Source organism: Leptodactylus fuscus, chromosome 7, assembly GCF_031893055.1.
Source record: "Leptodactylus fuscus isolate aLepFus1 chromosome 7, aLepFus1.hap2, whole genome shotgun sequence".
Classification (NCBI taxonomy): Eukaryota; Metazoa; Chordata; class Amphibia; order Anura; family Leptodactylidae; genus Leptodactylus; species Leptodactylus fuscus.
Genome location: NC_134271.1, coordinates 21407931 through 21428713, shown reverse-complemented (window position 1 = coordinate 21428713; position 20783 = coordinate 21407931). Strand labels below are relative to the sequence as shown.

The 20783-nt window shown below is 45.5% G+C and overlaps 2 protein-coding genes across 6 annotated transcripts in view; one reads left to right on the top strand and one right to left on the bottom strand.

Moving 5' to 3' along the window:
- Positions 1-1634, bottom strand: part of AP2A2 (adaptor related protein complex 2 subunit alpha 2) — a 46348-nt gene extending 44714 nt beyond the window's left edge. For 3 of the 4 annotated variants that reach the window (XM_075281254.1, XM_075281255.1, XM_075281257.1), the window contains exon 1: positions 1353-1633. In XM_075281254.1, coding sequence (XP_075137355.1) covers positions 1353-1419 — 67 coding nt within the window. In that variant the 5' untranslated portion in view covers positions 1420-1633. Of the gene's footprint in view, positions 1-1352 lie in introns of all 4 variants that reach the window. The other variant, XM_075281253.1, reaches the window with a different exon arrangement.
- A 10508-nt stretch (positions 1635-12142) lies between these two features.
- Positions 12143-20783, top strand: part of CHID1 (chitinase domain containing 1) — a 215050-nt gene continuing 206409 nt past the window's right edge. The window contains exons 1-2 of one of the 2 annotated variants that reach the window (XM_075281312.1): positions 12143-12179; positions 15735-15863. In XM_075281312.1, the coding sequence (XP_075137413.1) occupies positions 15753-15863 (111 nt within the window). In that variant the 5' untranslated portion in view covers positions 12143-12179; positions 15735-15752. Of the gene's footprint in view, positions 12180-12312; positions 12358-15734; positions 15864-20783 lie in introns of those variants that run through there. The other variant, XM_075281313.1, reaches the window with a different exon arrangement.

Genomic DNA, 20783 nt, shown 5'->3' with positions numbered 1-20783 from the left:
TTTTCACAGATTTTACTGTGTTTTTTTGAGCAGAAGCCAGGAGTGGATTTAGCAGAAGGGAGAAGGATAAGTTCCTATACATATCCCCCAAATACTTTTAAAGACTCTTTTGGGTTTAATTATGAGAAGCAGCAAAATCTGCAGAATATAATTTTTTTAAAAAAGTAGCTTTTCAACATCTTGTGGCCTTAAAGGGATCTTTCAGCAAGTATCAGACGGCTCCCCCCTGTAGTACAAGATCTGATCCTCTTATTGATCAAAATAAAAGACATATAGTAGAAAATATCTTGTATCTAAAGTACCTGAAGAGGCTGAAAGCAAATCAATAAGAAATGTAGACCATATAGTAATATGTACAGAGACGCGCCCTTCCCTCATCACGACGGTTCAGGTTCTACGTTACATCCTATGTCTACCCAACAAAGTAACAACGTATCCTCGCCTAGAGCACAAGGGTCACGGCCCTCTATAGGGATGGTACTCCGGTCCGAGACAATGGAGGCCATAGGAGCGATAGCTATTTCCAGATCCAGTAGGGACCTGTAGCACATACATAGGACTGCATAGGTGCGCCTTGAAATGTCTTCTATCTTAGGTATACTTGTTTCAGGAAAAGCTGGGTGCCCAACCGGTCCATCACACAACTTTTCTATGGTATTTCAGCCTGTGTGTCATGTGCAGCATCACATAATGGGGGGCAGTCAGGACCAGGGGTGCAGCTATAGGGCGGGCAGGGGGAGTCGTCGCTATGTAATATATATAATATAGGGACCCATTTCAGATTTTGCATTGGGCCCTCTGGTCAGGGCTGTAGGAAAGATGGGTGAGGCCCATCAGACCCGCGGTCACCCAGCTTTCCCACAGAATCGATTTTCGCAGGCACCTTAGAGGCTCGGAGTAAATACAGAATCGATCAGGAACTTATTGATGATTTATGGCCCTTCCCCTATTGATTTATACAGGGCACATCTGTAATAACAGGCGCGGTGTTATCCCCAATACACAGGTGACCACCTGGATACGCCGTCCGCCATCACATGCACATTCCTATACTTCCCAATGAATAAACAACAACATTGTAGCAATAATGACCTTGTCTCCAGATGCAATGGGCAGGACATTGGCCAGGGCTCAGACTGTGCGATGCATTTCCATCTATTCCACCTACTGACCTTCACTGGGTAACACGGCCCTGCTACACTATAAGGGCCCCCCTAATGCTCAGCACCGGGGACCATAGCGAGCCATTAGAAGAGCGCCCCCTGGCGGGACAAGCGCCGCTAACGGTCCCAGCGCTAATAATGATGTCTCCCTCTCTCTCCCGTATGTGCCCGGCATTCCCCAATACTCACAGTTCCTGATATCTGAGATAAACACGGCCAGGCCCCGCATCCCATCTCCCTTGGACACGGCGGGCATCTTCCCCACAGAGTAGGGGGCAACGCCCGGAGCCAACGAGAAGCGGAGGAACCCCGGCCCGGTGAGCTTAGCTGTAACGTGACCGGGTTATGACTGGATGTGTCTCCTCCGGCCCGGCGCGCCCCCGCCTACACCTCGCACTGAGAGGACTCGGGACCGCGCACTGAGCCGGCCGTGGAGAGCACAGGAAGCGCGGGCACGGAGGATGATGCCCGGGAGTGAGGGGGGAGACGGCGCCGCCTCCTCGGCTTATATAGAGGGGCGTGGTTACTGTCAGGTGTTGACAGCTCATGTCATTGGTCGAGCAGCGGCTCGCTCATTTACATATCTGCATCTGCCGGCGGAGGCTAAAGAGGATGGAGCCGGGAAAATGGGGGGCACGGGCGGCTGCAGCTGGTTGTCTGCCCCTAGTGTCTGATAGCGGTACTGCATAGACATGCTTATTTATTATATTAACCCTACAGGTGCCATGGCTAATGGAGGATGTATCTGAGTTGGGGGGACAAGTTTATCCCAAAATGCACTCACATGATCTGTTCCATACCGATGAGGATAATAGAGCAGATTATATATCTGCTTCGTGTTCTCCCGCCATAGACGTGAGGGTGATCATGGCCCTGACAAACATGGCCCCCAACTCAGGTCGTGTACATGAAGCCTAAGCCTGCGTCCGGATGACGATGGGTTAAAATGGCCATTTGTCACCCGATTGCCGCCCATTATCACAGATCACAGAGCGTGACCTATATTTTAACAGTCCATTAACAACAGACCCTCTAAATCTCAGTTGTGAATAGCCGCCATTCATAGGCAGGGAAGTTAATGGCTAATCCGTTAGTAATGGAGGTTACTCGCGCGTCAGTCTGTTTTACATCCAATAAAAACTAATCCAGTGATTTCCATCGGGCGTAGCCAAGAGATACCGCAAGTCAGCCATTAACCCTCACTAGGAAGAATTCGCTGTAGGGATGAGGTAGGGGCAACGGACATAAGATTGCACCGGGGCCCACACGACTTTACTTATACCACTGGTTATGTCTTATACTTTCTATTAGAGATTGTCCAGGATTTCAGACTCTTACAAGTGGAAGTCAGCGAGCCTGAATCCTGAGTCAGTAAGAGTATGTTCATACTACCATTATTAATTGCTTTTGTCGTGTCATAGGATAAGAACAATGGACATTAAAGGGATTCTACCATTAAAACCCTTTTTTTGTAGATAAGACGTCGGAATAGGCTTTAGAAAGGCTATTCGTCTCTTACCTATAGATGTGATCTCCGCCGCGCCGTTCCTTAGAAATACCAGTTTTTACCGGTATGCAAATTAGTTCTCTCGCAGCGATGGAGGCGGGCCCCAGCACTGGAAATGCGATGGGGGCGAAAACAGGCTCCAGCAACGCCTCTATCTTCTGCTGGATCCTCCCCTTCTCTCTTTGTCTTTCTTCGACGTCACCTCCGACGCCTGCGCAGTTGACGCTGTGAGCCTGGAGGGGGGGTAGTTTACCCTTTGGGGGGAAGGGGCCGCCAATACAGACCCGGCATCTGCTGTAATAGAGAGGCGGATGCCGGGAAGGGTTAGACGCCGGCACAGATGCCTGCAACATCTCTACACTCCTGCCCTGCATGAATCCAGCAGCGGCAGGAGCGATGCTGCTATTCCGGGGGGGGCGGAGGAGCGGAATAACAGCATTGCTCCTGCCGCTGCTGGCTTCATGCAGGGCAGGAGCGTAGCGATGTTGCAGGCATCTGTGCCGGCGTCTAACCCTTCCCGGCATCCGCCTCTCTATTACAGCGGATGCCGGGTCTGTATTCGCATTGTGAAGGCTAGACTGGTCTCACCATCTATGAGCGTGCACGCAGGGCCAGCGGCATCTCGCCGCTGGCTTTGCATATGTAACCCCGCCCACCAATGACGCAACAAAGCAGGAAGACAGAAGATTTGACAGCAACGAAGATTGGTGAGTATGTGACATGGGACAACCCCTGTAAAGCTTATTTTTCCCACTATTTTATGGGAGATTCTATACATTAATATTGCAGCTGGTCATAGACCCCCCCCCCCCCCCCCCGACTCGAGTATAAGCCGAGGGGGGCTTTTTCAGTACAAAAACTGTGCTGAAAAATTCGGCTTATACTCGAGTATATACGGTATGTAGAAAAAGAGATTTGAAGAGGATTAAAAACAGATAAAAGGAAAGAATTTTTGACTTCACCTGTTTTTGCCTTAAAAAAAAAAAAAAAAAAAAGTAATAAAAAACCTCAACTGTGAACAAGCTACATATGCTCCTCCATGAACATAAAAAAAACTGAGCCCATTAGACATTACAATGCTTAGGTCTGAATAAACCTTTGTTCTCAGTTCACTCCATTAATGAACATATGTCCAAGAATGTTAAAATTCCTGAAAACTGACAAAGCAAAAAGTCGACGATTTTGTAGATTATGGCCGGCATTGTTGTGGAGGAGGTGATGGAGGAAATCGCTTCAGCAGATTTTAATGTGCACAAAAGCACAATATAGCTGTCAACAAATGCCGCGTACGACAATTCTGTTTCTGCAACGTTTTGGTGGAAAGACACAGGAAAAATTCTTGCCTTTCTGCTGCCTAAGCAAGCTGTCAGTTTGAGGTTTCTGAAGAGTCTACTTTTTTAGGATTTTTACCACTTTTTGTATTTCTCGAATGCATCGAAAAGAAAAACTCTTTAAAAATAAAAAAAAATCTTGTTATATGTCTACAGCGTCTATGAAGATAAATGTCTCTGAAGTTAATCCCGGAGTCCAGTCTTAAACCGGGATCACACGGGGTTTTTTGGTCAGGATTTTGACAAGTAATCCACGTCAAAATCTGGCTCAAAAAACCGCCTCCCATTGAATTGAATGGGTTTCTTTTTCCGCGAGTAGTTTGTTCCCATGCCCTTTCTTGAGGCAGATTCCGCAATGGTATCCGATGCAGAGTCTGCGGCACGACACTCCCTCCAGACTAGGTCTATTCATTTGGGTCTAATCTGGAGCAGAATGCCGCAACTGGATGCCGGTGCACTGTATGCACTGCACCAACATCCAGCCACGGCTAGCTGTTTTTTTGGACTGGATGCTGAGGAGGCTTCCGCGTCAAAATCCGGTCCAAAAAACCCCTGTGTGATCCCTGTTTTAGGCTACGTTCACACCTGCACCTGCTTTCTAATGGGGGATTCCATTTCCTATTCCGCTTGAAAAATGCAGACAGAAAAGCGCTAATCTCTCCACATTTTTCGCCATTTTTGAGCGGATGTCCCCCCATCTCTGCCCCCAGATTCATGTCCCCCCATCTCTGCCCCCAGTGTCATGCCGTCCTCTCCTTCATCTGCCCCCAGTTTCATGTTCCACCTCAATGTCTACACACAAAAACCACTTAAACTCACCTTTTCCTCGCTCCCCCGCCTCTCTCTCCACAGTCTCGCTAATTCTGTTGTAGGCGCGATGTGACGTCATCACATCGCGCCTACACAGCCACTAGCCGGAGTGCAGCAGCAAAGCAAGGAGCTGAGCTGTGACAGCTCCTTGCTTTAGTCGCGTATGTATTCAACTCAAATCTGCATCCTCCAGACGCAGATATGAGTTGAAATCGGGACATACCTCCCTCCAACTGGGACCGCGGGACACGTCACCAAAATCGTAAATGGGACCGCGGAAATCGGGACGTTTGGGAGATATGGGATTTTCATTCGAGGGGGTTTCTCAAGTGGATCCCCCGAATGGAAATCCGAATGCAGGAGAGAACCTAGCGTTACATTGCTGACATACTCATGTATTGCATCTTTCCAACTCTACAGAATATAAGGGGGCATTCACACTACAACCGTTGTTCCCCAGGGGCTTCTGTGTTAAACCCCGGGGAAACTGGATAGGGGATGGCTTGTCAGCTTTAAAATCCATTCATCTCAATGGGATTTTAAAGTTAACCGCCGGGCTCTGTGTGCAGACTCTGTGCCTGGAAACCGTTTTTTTCTTTGCGCGGACACAAAGTACCGCATGTCCGACTTTGTGTCCTTACAAAAAAAAAAGGTTTCCAGGCGGAGAGGCTGCATACGGACCCCGGTAGTTTGCTTTAAAAAATTGAAATGAATGGATTTTTAAACAGACCGCTGGCAAGCCGTCCCCTATCCAGTTTTTCCAGGGATTTAGGCAGACTCACAAAGGGCGGTCACTGGGCAAATGTGAACGTCGCATAAATTTGGTATCACCAGGATTGTTTTGACTCACAGAATAAAGGTAACCTGTAGTTTTTATTGCATAGTGAAGACCGTATAAACAGAACCTGTAAGAAAATGGCGCAGCTGAATATTGCGGATATTCAGTAAAATATTAAATGGTGCCAATAGGAAATACAATGTGTCCTGCAGAAGACAAGCCCCACATTGCAAATAGGCAGGAATGCCATGGAAATGCCACAGCAAAAAAACCCGTAGCATATTATATTAGCTGTAAAGTGGAAAAATCTGCAACGGAAATGTTGCAATTTTAAAAACCGCTGCGTTTTTGTAAACCGCAGCATGTCTGTTATACCTATGAAAATGCTGGTGTTTTCTGTATAGGTATATTACAGACAGAAAACCCACAGAGGAAAACTCTGTCTTTTCTGCAGTGTTTTTTTTGGCTGCAGCTCGCTACAGGGGACCTAGGCTTTATACAACTATGTGAATGGAAAATATTAATGTTACGGCTTTTCTAATGCAGAAAGGAAAAAAATTAAAAATCAAAAATTTACCACGGAGGAGAGGGGTTAAAGAAGTCAAGTAAAAGTGGCATCATAGCATTATAGGGTGACATGGATCCTTCTGCATCTGTTACAAGGGTGGGCTGACATCTAGTGGTCTAGTTGTATAAGGCTCTTTATATATTAAAAAAAGAAAACAAAAAAAATGAGCGGTTTTTCTATTTATGTGTTTCCTGCTATCACCATATTCCTCATGCAGCCTGTAACCAGTCCCTGCTTCCAATGGGGCTCACCATCTAATTTCTTGATCTCAAACACACACACAGATACAAATCTCATCCCCATACCCTCATACCCCATTCAAAAAATACAAAGAGTTAAACCTAAGACTACTTCTTTATCTTAGCCCAGTTCACACCTGCGTTCAGGCCATTCTGTTCGCCTATCCGCATGAAATACGCTCAGAGAAAAGTCCTACAAGCAGCGCTTTTATCACTGCATTTTTCAAGCAGAAACCGAGTGGAAACCACACGGACTCTATTATAGTCTATGGGATCCACGGGTTTCCTAAGGTAACTGTTTTTTTACATGGACAAGTTTCCATTCGAGTTGGGTCCCCAAGTGGACAGAAACAAGAATTAAGATGTGAACTGGGCCGCCTGTCTGTTGGAGGACCAGAACGATGGATAGACAGGCGCTAGTGTGAACCTAGTATAAACATGTCAGGATATTAGGAAAAGCGAGTCATTTCCTACGACATATCTAGAGATCGTGAAGCAGACATCTTGATGTACAAGTAGAACTTCTGTAGCTGGGTCATTTCAGTTTAGCAGTACAAGATATAAGACAAACCGATACAACTGCATATCTGACTTGTTATCATTATTATTTGGTTTTATTCAATATTTATTTTGTACTAAGTATGTTTTTCTAGAGTCCATTCACACCTGACTCATCGTTTCCAATGCTAATGTAAACTGTAATGCACTGCAATACCTATACACATGATGGAGATGCACCAGTACCTGACTGGCATCATTGAATTATAATGGAGTCTGTTGAGTCCTGACATGGTTTCCATCTTTTGATTGGAAGAATATGAAGAGTACCCAAATAATCCAACAGAATCCACAACAGAGCTACAAGGAGTGCAGAGGTAACAATCGTTACCAGTCTATGGAGCCGGAGGGCCCCAAAGTCTCTCTATAACATAAGGCACCAGTTTTATAGCACATAGTAAGTGGGGGGCCCTGTATCAGATTTTGTGTTGGGACCCCAAAAGTTACAGGTTTCACCTCTGATGACATCATAAAGCTCCTAGGTCTGGTGGCTGCCATGACAGTTTCAATGCTAACTCAGACGGCAGCAGAAGTAGTGTCTAAATGGCCCACCAGAGACACAATAATGGTCCACCAGAAGACATCCAAAATTTAAGGCTACTATGGTCTATCTCCAAGCTTTTTTGGAGGGTGGGCCTCCATTATAATTTTATCTGGTGGGCTCAAGTAACCTCAGACTCTTCCTATCCTACTAATATTATAAAGTTTGTTCCTCAATTACACCTACACGGGCAAACGGATTTGTCTGAAAATGCGCACATACATACCTTGGGTCCCGGATTGAGCGATAGGCTACATGGAATTCCCGTACACCACCGCAATTCACTCCCGCGCCCGGTGCTTCTCACGGTTCAATTTGCTGCAGGACCTGGGATGACGTCATCCCAGCCCTTTCAGCAGCTCACCTCATTGGGTGCCGCTTCTCTATGTGGGTGGAGTTATCGTCCGGCCGCCGTCCACACCAACATGGCGTCTCTGAGAGGTCCGGAGTGTTCTGCACAAGGGCCTCTACTCTGGGGCAGCGTATGGTCCATACGCTGCCCCACCTGTGTGGCCTCACCACGGGATGCAGTACTCTGCCGCGGCCGGACAGGGGGTCGCCTGCGCCGTGCTCTTGAACGCCGGTTCGGCCAGCTGTCCCCCAGCCTCTACCGTCTCTGGACACTACAAGTCTGAACATCGGTGCACGGGAAGCCCAGGGTGTGGTGAGGACGGGTCCACAGGTTGGTAGGGGGAAAGGGGACACACAGTCGGCAAGGTCTGGTGGGGGGGAAAAGGGGGCACGGGGTAGGGAAGACGGGGGAAGGGGGTATGGGGTAGGAGGAAGGAGTGACCACATGGGGAAGCAGGTAGGGACAAAGGGGGGTGGCGGGTGCCAGGAGGGAGACCGGGTGAAGAGTTCCAGTGGGCCGCAGAGTGGGGGGCACGGGGTAGGGAAGGGGGCACGTTCCTGGGGGGGCAAAGGGGCATGGAGTAGGAGGAAGGAGTGACCACATGGGGAAGCGGATAGGGAGAAAGTGGGGTGGCGGGCGCCAGGAGGGAGAGGAGGTAAACAGTTCCAGCGGGCCGCAGGGTGGGCCCCGAGGCTCCATGGACCCACAGGTGTAGGAAGGGCCCGCTGCGGACCCAAGGCAAAGGAACAACCCTGCGCACCGCTCCAGGTGGGTCCCGCAGGGGGTCGGGGTTCCATGGACGAAGTCGCGGATAAAAGCTAGTACTGTATATGCCAGATCTTAGAAGTAAATTTTAATGAAGGTTGCTGAAAATACAAAGAAAATAAATATTGTGGGAGAGGTCAGCGCCGCTCGTATCTGCTTATTTTTCATTTTGTATGCCGCTACAAATGGCAGTTTTTTCGCCTGCATTTGGTGGTGACAAAAAGTGAGATATTGATTTAACAGGTGACTCCAACAGGTAACGGCCTATTACAAAAAAAAAAAATCTGCAGCGGTAGCAGCTGCCGCCGGGCCCTCTAATGTCCTGGGCCCTGTGGCAGCCGCTACCGCAGTTACTCTCGTGTGTCTGCTGTGCAAGCCAACATACATAGCCCACCAGATATAACAGCTGACTGGGTCATAGCTATAGAGATTTATGTCAAAAACACATATTGGAGCTCAGTCTAAATATGACACAGGTAGCCAAAGATAGAGGTTTAGACTATGTTACTCTGAGGGTTTGGCTGCTTTGTAGAGCTGATGTTTGTTAGGCAAATTATTTTTTGGATAACCATTAGAGATGAGTGAACACTATTCGGATCAGCCGATCCGAACAGCATGCTCCCATAGAAATGAATGGAAGCACCTGTGACGCCGGCCGCTGGCAAAGTCAGCGTCACAGGTGCTTCCATTCATTTCTATGGGTGCGTGCTGTTCGGATCGGCTGATCCGAATAGTGTTCACTCATCTCTAATAACCATGGTATCCATGTTTTTAGGAAGGTTGACCTGGACATGTTGTTCCAGGGTACTAACACCTCCATCCTACAGAGATCGTTCACCTTATGAACCCAATATTGGAAGTTTTGGTGGAGGAGTCATAGCAAAATGTGTTAAGGTGAGAAAGCAATATACAGTACTGTATATGGAGCAGATTGTGTTAATGGTATTTTATAATCTTTTCCCCAAAAAGTTGAATCAACGGGCAGTGCCACCGTGTGTTTAGAATGCTGCCCGTCTTTGTCTGGCATCAGAATCCTTCTGAGATCCTCTTCCCCTTTCAATAAGAACCCAGGCTATGTGTCCGTAAGTAAGGAGAGGAGGAAATGATAAATTTGGGAGCCCGATTCCAACTCATCATGTTAATGCCTATGTTTACTGACAACATTTGTGTTTATTTGTTGTAAAATCATGACATTTATCTTCTGAACTGAGATTGGAGAGTGTTTATGGGTTAATGTAGGTATCTGAATTATAGGTCACAAGAAGGTGCCATTGAAATATCTGCAGCATAGGTTGGACGAGATGGTCTGCTTGCTCAGCTGTAATGCCCACTCACTGCATTCAAGGAGAACCCAAGGGACATTATTGTACAGTAATATGCTGCAGTTAGCAGGAAAATAGCAAAATTCAGATTTATGTTATCATAGCCTTCCAGGTTACTTTCACTGGAACATCTCTGTCACTAAGGATGTACAACCACAATATATATAATTCCAGGTACAATAATAATGATAATAACCAGACAATATGTATATGGATTCCTTATTTCATTTACATTAATGTGTTAAAGTTCTAATTTGTAATATAATAATTAGAGATGAGCAAGTAGTATTCAATCGAATACCTCGCTGCCATAGGACTGCGTGTAAGCGGCTGAACACCAACGGGTTAAGTGCATCGAATATTTGACGCGCTTAAGCCACTTACACGCATTCCTATGGTAGTGAGGTACTTGATCGAATACTACTCGCTCATCTCTAATAACAATAGTTATAATACAGGTTTAGCAGCTTCTTTTAAGAAAGCGGTAAAGATTTCAGTGTCGTGTAAATTGTAGAGTTTTCGGCACCCATCCCCAGTTTAGTTTTTACATGCTGCCTCATATAGGTAGCACAGAAGATCTAACGCCGGTTTAAAGGGGTTGTCCGTTTACCCAGTTGGGGTCCAACTGCTGGGTCTCCCAGCTATCAGTGTGAATGTAGCACCAATGCACTGCAATCTCTGGAACTCCATACAAGTGGGTCATTCACATGGAGGATGTACAAGAACTTTCTGTGCCTGTAATAGGACAACCCCAATAAGGGTCTGATTGCTGGTAGAGATGAGCGAGTAGTATTCGAAACGGCAGTTTCGAATAACACGCACCCATAGCAATGAATGGAGCCGGCCGGCACGTAGACGGGGCCGGCGTCCTGCCGCTTAACCCCCTGCGTCCATTCATTCCTATGGGTGCATGCTATTCGAAACTGCCGTTTCGAATACTACTCACTCATCTCTAATTGCTGGGTATCCCATCACCCGCCTGTTCATGAGCATGGGAATTCAATAGGGGTTAGTAATGCATTGCAGAACAGTGCAAGTCAAGATCTGCAACTTATCTCCTATCCCTCCATTTTCATGATCAGGAAGGTGGTCTAGAGGTGGGACCCCCAAATATCACACACTTAGGCCTCATGCACTTAAAATTGAAAAAAAAAAAACCACTTTTTTTTAATGCCCATTTTGCTTTTGTGTGGTATAAACATATGACATATTCTAATTTTTCAGGGTTAATTGAAACTGACTTGTCAAATAATGGGACATGGGAATCAATGGCGTAACTAAAGTCTTGTGGGCCCCAGTGCAATCTTTTGTCCGGGGCCCCCACCTCATCCCTACAGCGAATTCTTTGTAATGATGGTTACAGGTGCCAAGGAGTTTAATCCCCCTTAGCGTGGTTCGGGTAATCTGTGGGTCTCCTTGGTTTATGGGCCAGATGGAAGCTGCAATCTCAATACTGATGCCAGTGGTTATGGGCCCCCTAAGGCTCCTGATGCAACCCCCTCAAGTTACAACCCTGATGGGAATCAATGGAGCATTTTATGCCTTGTTCTCTATTTTTCTGGTGTACATGTTGTATAAAGTCACAATACTTGTGCAAAATGTGGTTAACTGCACCGCTTTCGCCCATTGTACCATCATTCATGGCTGAAATCTGTTTTTGTTTTGCAGAAATCTGACATGATATTGAAGATGTACATCAGGGGCAGGGGCACAGCCCAGTGGAAGGTGCGCCCCATTTATGAGCAGGCGTGCACCTTGTCCTATATAAGGAATAGCCTCCCCCGACTTTGGGGCAGTGAAAACAGGTGTTAATAATACAAATCTTCATAAATCTGCCAAAATGGCCACTATAAACCTATTACTGACTACTAACTGGGACAACCCCTCAAAAAACCAAATACAGATGTTATAATAAGCCCAGCCAATACAATGCAACAGCATCAATAAGTATACAGTATGGCTATAACAGAGTATACAGTATATAGCAGAGCACTATCTACACACTATATCCTGCACTGTCACATAACACTGCTAGGACACCCTACACCTGCTACACAACCTGCCTTCAATAATAATCATGTCATGTGACGTGATGGACGCGCCGCACAGCCAATCAGAATCCGGACACGCCCCTCCGCCTCAGAGCTTCAGTCTGTCTGCGAGTCTAGGCGGGAACTGATTTCTCTTTTCCTTTTTTTTCATGAAACTTTATTGGACACGGACAGTGACGTCTCCAGTGAGTCAGGTTAGTACCACGGAAGCTGTGTTATGGCTGACACATGGAAAGTTGTGTTGTGTGACTGACTGACATTACCAGTGTCCGCTGCCCTGTCTGTGTGTTATGTGTGGGGGCTGCACCTACTTATTACATGAAGGGGATGCTTGACAGGTTACTGTTACACTTAGCGCTGGGACACTACCAGGTAGTTATATAGTCAGTCATAGCTGTGAAGTATCTGACGAAACTTGCTTCGTGTTTCCCTATATGGTTGTCAGACATTGAGTGTGGTGAGCTGGTGGTGTCTGCTGGTTGTCGCGGGTACCTCAGTCATGTCTGACAACCTGCAAATATGGTGCATGGGTCCCGTGACTTAGACCAGGGCTCATGCGCTATAAGGCTGCGTTCACACAGAGTTTTTTTTGGTCAGGAATCCGCCTCAAAATCCTCGTCCAAAAAACACCTCACCATACAGTCCCATGTAACCTGCTTTTTTTTTTTTTTTTCCGCTAGCAGAAAACCAGAAGCGACATGTCCACTCTTCAGGCGTTTTCCGCCTGAAAAATTCAATGCAAGTCAATGGGAGACGGAAAAACCGCCTGGTGTTTTTTCTGAGGCGTTTTTTGACAAAAACCGCCTCAAAAAACGCCGGGTAGACTTTCCACCTCCTGTTGACTTGCATTAATTTTTTTCAGGCGGAAAACACCTCAAAGAACGCTTCAGGAAACGCCTCAAAAAACACCTCAGGAATTTTCCTGAGCGGATTTTTCCTGACCAAAAAAAATCTCCGTGTGGATGGGGGGTGCATGCAGCGACTCTCCTGGTTAAGGAATATTGCTTCAATAGGAGGGGTGCTGCACACGCTCCCCAATGGGCAAATCGTGGGGCCCCAGCTCAAAATATACCTTTCTTTTTCAAGCCAAGGCTTTTGACTTTGGATAGCAAAATATGCAGGAAAATCTGTAAGGGGGCGTTCACACTACCATCAGTGTCCGACAGGTAGTGTCTGCTGCTAATGTCCGTCCAAAATCTTGTGTGGACACTAGCTGTGTCCGTGACATTTTGCATTGATTTAAATGGACATCGGGTGCGTTCTTTTACTGTCTGTGGGTGTCCTTAACTGTCCGTTCCCAAAGATGTCCGACTTTTCAAGTGGACAGCAAAACCCGACATGTAGGTTTTTGCTGTCCACTTGAAAAGTCGGACACTAAGGGTGCATTCACACTGAGTAAACGCTAGCTTATTCTGAACGTAAAACACGTTCAGAATAAGCGGAGTCTAAAGCAGCTCCATTCATCTCTATGGGAGCCGGCATATGAGCACTCCCCATAGAAATGAATGGGCTGCTTCTTTCACTGCGAGCAGTCCCATTGAAGTGAATGGGGAGTGCCGGCGTGTACGCTCCGGCATGAGCAGAGCTTGCCGTACACGCGGGCAATTCCCATTCACTTCAATGGGACTGCTCGGAGTGAAAGAAGCAGCCCATTCATTTCTATGGGGAGCGCTCGTATGCCGGCTCCCATAGAGATGAATGGAGCTGCTTTAGACGCGGCTTATTCTGAACGTGTTTTACGTTCAGAATAAGCTAGCGTTTACTCAGTGTGAATGCCCCCTAAGGGAGCCTTCACACGGAGTAAACGTGCATGTATTTTTGCAAAATACATGTGTAAAAATAAGACTCCCATTGACTTCAATGATATTTTTTACACGTGTAAAAATACGCCTTTAAAATGTCATTGAAGTCAATGGGAGTCTTAGTTTTACACGTGTATTTTGCAAAAATACACGCGCGTTAACTCCGTGTGAAGGCTCCCGTAAGGACACCCACGGACAGTAAAAGAGCGCACCCGATCTCCATTTAAATCAATGCAAAATGTCACGGACACATCTAGTGTCCTCTGCTAATGTCCGCACAAGATTTTGAACGGACATTAGCAGTGGACACTAGCTGTTGGACACCAACGGTAGTGTGAACACTCCCTAACAGAATACAGTGTCTTTCCGCAACATCGGTCCTTACCCTGAGGCCAGGGCCCCATGTGACCTAAACAACATGGTTTGCTTGCATTGTTGCGGTTTTTGCCGCCGCGCTTTTTTGCTGTGGGTCGCTATGTGGGGCCTTAGCCTCAAAAAGGTTTTCCCACTGAAACATTAATAAATATTTGATAAATAACCCGTGCATATATCTAAAATGATCCCCCCCTCTCCATGCCTCCATGACCCACTACCTACCCAACCACAAACTAGCTGACAAGACTTTCAGCTGTGGTCACGCTTTATGGTAACTGTGTATCTCTGGTCACACTATTTTTATCATACCTTCCATAGAAGTGAATTGGAGTTGGGCTGCATTTCAATGGCTGCTGGATAAAACAGGTGTGAAAAATGGGGAGGGGGATTTACCGATCCCTCATAGATCTCAGCATCTATATATTGAAAACAATGGAAGGCGGAATCTAGTGCTGATTCTGAGGTGGAATGTCAGAATCTGCCATGTCAGCATACCCTAAGGGTCCATTCAAACGGAGGAAAATGGTGAGGAATTTGGTGTGGAATTTCAGCGCTGAAAAAAAGCCTCCCATTGACTTCAATGTGTTCATTATTTGCTAGAAGAAAAAGGAGACCAATTGAAGTCAATGGGAGGCGCTTTTTTTTTTTCAGCGCTGAAATTCCACACCAAATTCCTCACCATTTTCCTCCGTGTGAATGGACCCTAAGAGGGATCTCTTCCCTCTCCTGACTTGTCTGGTAAACGTGCAGTTTCCATGAAATGATAATTCTAGAGCATCTTCTGTGAAATTCTGTGTTGTTCCCTTGTTATTCCACCTAGAAGTATATATATATATACTTCCCAGTAGGGGGTGTTTATACAATCTCACACTGTCCAATCAGTACAGGCAGTATCAGGCTGTATAAAGACACGCCCACTTGACAAAGTGAATGATAACATCCAGTCCACTCTATGCCAGAATAGCACTGCATATGGGAATAGTGATGCTGCATCTTTGGTGCACGGCCCTTTTATTAAATCAAAATCACACCTTGCAGAAAAGATTTTTTTTTTCTCCATTTTGGGAAACATACAAGAAGCAGTGAGGCCAGTATGGCTTCTTCTTCCTTGTGTACCTGTTCTGAGCGTAAAACAAATCTTCACCTGCCAGAAAACCCATAGAAGGCCACAAACTACAAAGTGGATGGGATTCAAGCAAAACCCATCCACACATTGCAGAAAAATACCTGCAGAGGAAATGCTGCGATTTCTAAAACCGTCGCTTTAATAAAGTAATTTCCTTGCTCGCCGCTTGTACATATAAAATGTGTCCTTCAGTTTCTTTGCAGACAGTCGATGAGTTCAGAGTTGGTCAGAGACAGCATACTTGCTGTACGTTCAGTGTAGATCTGTGCCCCCGTTTTCTATTGCTGTATGTAGAAACAGACGCTGCATGTAGCAGCGAAGGGGCTCGATGGCCAGACATTGCCTCCAGCACTGTGCCAGGCTCCCTCCCACACTTCGATAGCAAAAATCAGGGCTCTGCTGTGTATCTGCTGTGTCACTGTCCTTGTACTGTATTCTTATTGCAGTGAGTCAGGTCTGAAACAATGAAGCTGCTGCCGGCTCTGCTCCTGGTGTCGGCTTCCTACCACTTGGCCAATGCCACTTTGTCAAAGACGGACTCCAAGAAAGCTTCTTCCAAGTCACTTGAGTCTAAGGTAAGATTCCTAATACTGTAGGCCCTTCCAAAATTACAATGCTGTGACTACCAAAATAATACCTAAAATAATGAAAAGTTATTTTCGTAGAGAAGTAATGAAATTCTTTTAGGAACATCAGCTGGCTTTTTTTTTAACCCTTAAAGGTGTTGTAAAGGAAGTTTATTTCACTTACTTTCCTCAAGGTTTTTTTAATGCTGGATTTGGGGTTTTTGGGCTTATTTCAACCCCTGGTCAAGTAATTGGAACCAGCAATAGGCCCCCAAATTTCTCCTTCTCTCCTTTTTTTACTATGCTATGGAAGTTGATATTACTGTATTCTGCCAACCCTCATAGTACGGGTAACTAGCTGAGAAAACAGTAGGGGAAGGATTAGGGGGAGCGATCTGCAGGCCAGGGGCTGGTTCAGTCACATGACCCAGAGTCGAAATCCCTGGGTTCAGCATAGAAAAAAAAAAGGGGTTATATGGTTTCTACTATTGATGGCCCAGTAGCAGAATCTGGATAACCCATTCAAAGGGCAATGTAAACACAGACCTGTCTCCTAGTAAATTATTTTTGTTTCCTTTTTGCTGAAGATGGTTTTGGGGTCAGTTTTCCAAGCAAAGGGATTGGGCATGTTGGTATTTTTGTCATTAATAATTAATAATCAAGATTCAACTTGTTGGCGTTGAAAAAATTGAGATTGTTTTTTTTTTACAAGATGCTTTAGCATAAATTTATAGTAACCTTTTAGTCACAAAAATAAATCTAGGGGCAACACAGTGGCTCAGTGGTTAGCACTGCAGCCTTGCAGCACTGGAGTCCTGGGTTCGAAATCCGCCAGGAACAAAATCTGCAAGGAGTTTTTATGTTCTCTTCGTGCTTGTGTGGATTTCCGTTCATACTACAAAGACATACTGATAGGGAAAAAAAAATGTACATTTACATGTACACTAAACTTAAAAAACCCCAAAAGTAAATCTAGTAATACATTATTGTGTTCAGGTACTGTCAGTGACAGGCTGAATGTCACAAATGACATCTGTTGGGTAGGTATACATTGACACTAGAGATGAGCGAACACTGTTCTGATCAGCCGTTCCGAACAGCACACTCCCATAGAAATGAATGGAAGCACCTGGCGCGTACACTTTGCCGGCGGCCGGTCGCCATGCCGGGTGCTTCCATTCATTTCTATGGGAGCGTGCTGTTCGGAACGGCTAATTCGAACAGTGTTCGCTCATCTCTAATTGACACACTTCTCCCTCCATTTTTTTTACTGCATCAGAATATATTGTGTGGCACATGAGGCCTTTGCATGACACTTGGCTCTCTATAGTATACTCAGTAGCAGACATCAGGCCTTGACATTTGCTGTACACATCACATCTACCCAGTGTTTAAGCCAAACCTAAAGACAAAGCACAATGGGTCTCATTTATCAGCAAGGTCTAAAAGAAAAGCTTATTACAACCAGTCACTTAACTTGCTTTTATTTGTTGAGAAGGGATATAATTTTTTTTTTCCAGGTAATGAGCCATACCAGTCAGTTGACTGTACAGGGAACTGCAGCCAAACCTAAATATAGCAGTGGGGGTCCCAGAGGTGAAACCCACCACTGATCAAAAAGAAAAGGTATTGATAGCCTCTCCTTAGGAGAAGTCATCAGTATCATATCGGTGGGGGTCTATCAGCTGGCCCCCCATTACAATTAGCTAGTTAAAGGGGTTGCAGCATTTGGATGAGCGATACGGTCACTGCTTATCGAACACAATGTCATACATTATATGACACCTGTACTTGTTATTGATGCTCGGCCCCATTCAATTTAATAGAACTGAGTTACAAATTTAGCTTGTGGTGTTCACTGAAATGCCATTGCGTTGAACAGCTGATCCGTGTTGGAGTCCTGCATGTGTAATATGTATAACCTGTTCTGTATAAGGCCTCATCAGTTACAGGTCCCTGTTGTTACTGGACCTTGGTAATGTCGGCCAATATCATAGTCATGGTAGATGAGTTTGGACAAAGGCTCATGTCCATCAAGTCCAACCTATAAACCTTCCAAGCTTATCCAATGGAAAAACAAAAAACTCTACGAGTAAAGCCGCAATTGGATTACGTTCCTGGATCAACCTCTTAGCCAAAAATCTCCCATAACCTATTCTTACTTTCAGTAAATGCATCCAGGCCCTTCTTGAACTTGTATAAGATATCACTACATCCTGCGGCAGTGAGATTCATGGCGTCAACGCAGTCCTGCCTAGGACTATGGTAAAGCCTTCTTACCTCTAGACCAGGGCTAGGGAACCTTCGGCTCTCCAGCTGCTGTGAAACTACAACTCCCATCATGCTCCATTCACTTCCATGGGAGTTCCCAGAACAGCAGAGCCAGTATGCATACTGGGAGTTGTAGTTTTGCAACAGCTGGAGAGCCGTACGTTCCCTACCCCTGCTCTAGACGTAGAAGATGTCCCCTTGTCACAGTTATATTCTATTTGTTCTCACGTCACTCCTCCTACCAATGAATGGCCATGGCGTGTAACTACATTGGCCTGTCAGTCATCACCTTTGTGTACGGCCCACCACTAAGGATATGTATAATAATCTGTCTCCATTGCTGTCACAACGTCCGTCTGAATTCAGTAGACGAAAAAGTCTTCTATGGAGGAATTTCCTCCACCCATTATAGTCAATGGTGTCCGCTGGCCTCCGTGTGTAATGGCTATTACTGCGGTCCGACTCTCTGTTCTCATGGCCCCCCAGAACAATGGGTCTCGCGTAAGACTCATGGACTGGTACCAGCAGGGTCCACGTTTTTTATGTAGACTATATCCATCAATTATACCAGCAGATTTGTAATGAGGTCAGATTAGATTCTGATTCTCTAATTGATACCTCAGTAAGGCGACAATGTCACTTGTTCGGTTATTTTCTTTGCAGCCATTGTGTGCTACAGACCACTGAGGATATGTTAAGAGTATCAATAAATCTCAACAAGCGTAAAAGCATTTCCTCTGGTAGCCGTTCTGGCGGGGCTCTTCTATAAACCTGAACTGGTGATGCCATATATTCTAGTTTACACCGTACACATCACTTATAATATGCCTGTGCGGCAAGTCTTAAACCGTTGTGTATCTATAGCAATGTACTTTATTTTATGTTTGTGTAGCCGGCCCTGTGTGACATTTCTGCAGCTTCTATTTTGTGTTGTTTGGTTACTTATTAAAGCAGGTTTGTTACCGGACTCTGCTGCGTTATGTCAGGGCGGTGTAACGTTCGGACAGGTCCATTCTCCTATATGTCAGAACAGCACAAAAAATAATCATAGGAGTGATCAATGAATACGCCAAACACATAGATATGAGTCCGGTGTATCCAGGCTTGGGAACGTTTCCCCTCCCCTCTCCATACCCTTCTCACTGTGATTCATAGCCTGCTATGTGTAAAGAAACAGCGTGGCCGTCCATCGATCACTGCTAAGAGAGGTAAGAAGATGGCTGACCTCATGAATACAACGGACTCATCAACTATACAGACAATTCATTATAGTGGCTATTACTCAGCCCTGATGTAAAATGCGCCTAAATGTGATCCATTTTGAGACTATTTTGACATCCAAATTTTCGGATCCCCTTGATAAGTAGGCATTAGAGATGAGCGAGTACTGTTCGGATCGGCCGATCTGAACAGCACGCTCCCATAGAAATGAATGGATGCACCTGGTACTTCCGCTTTGACGGCGGCCGGCCGTTTAACCCCCCCGCGTGCCGGCTACGTTTATTCATTTCTATGTGAGCGTGCTGTTCGGATCGGCTGATTCGAACAGTACTCACTCATCTCTAGTAGGCATGGCTCCATGGGAAAGGGATGCGGCAAAATTTAGGAGGTATAAACCAGGTTTATCATCCAGTGTGATATCTGATGTCTACAATGTGAATGTGATCCAGCATCTCCTCTTATTCTATGATCGCTCCTAGTAACCAAATGGCACAGCGTTTTATTTTTTGAGCCATTTTGGCTAATAGAATATAGACCTGTCCCATTACATTGCTCTTACATAGGGCAGCATGATAGGTCCTCGTGAATGGCAGTGTTGAGGATTTATCAAGACCATGTACGGCTATCTTGATAATCCAATGCCAGTGCCTAATTTATAGTAAGGGATCAGTCATCCCCCCCATTGTTATGAACCAAGTGACATCAGAGCGAGCAGAGCCTTAGCTTAGCTGTAGTGTTAGATACAGGATTTTGTAATGTTTCCTCTTTGCGGTTTAAAGGGGTTGTCCACTTTCTACAATTAATGACGTATCCCTAAGATACAATTCATGCCAGTTTCTGTATTGCTGTGTGCCTGGTAAACCATAGGTGATCAAAGTGGATTGGTGGTGATGTCAGACCCCACTGTCTGATACTGATGACCTTTAAGTGGTCACTTACTTTTCAGACAACTTAGTCTCATGTCATAAAGCATGTGATTCTGGACCAAATGCAGGCGGGAGGGACTGATTCTCCTCAGTTTGTGGAAAGGACTGAAAATTCTGCAAAACTCACAGCTTACAATGTAAGGAAAAAAATCTACTTCTGGCTGCTTTTGTGATTATGGGTTGTATATTATTCATAGACAGTAAGCAGATTTCCTATCTGTGCTCATAGATTGCTGTTTTCCTGTGTTATGCCTGCATATATCTGCCCTTTATTTACAATCCAGTGTTCCTGGATCTCCTATATTACGGTCATGTGGGATTTTCTCAGCTATTTGTTTGCTATTGTACAGTTAGTCCTGGCAGTAAGCAATATCAGTAATGGTAGGGGAGGGGGCAGACTGCTTCTTATTGTACACATCCACATTTTGAAAGACAAATGTGAAATGTGGTTCAGCCGTAATGTAATTATTAGTAGCAGAAAAACTGTTAGGACGCCATGTATAAAGGTTTA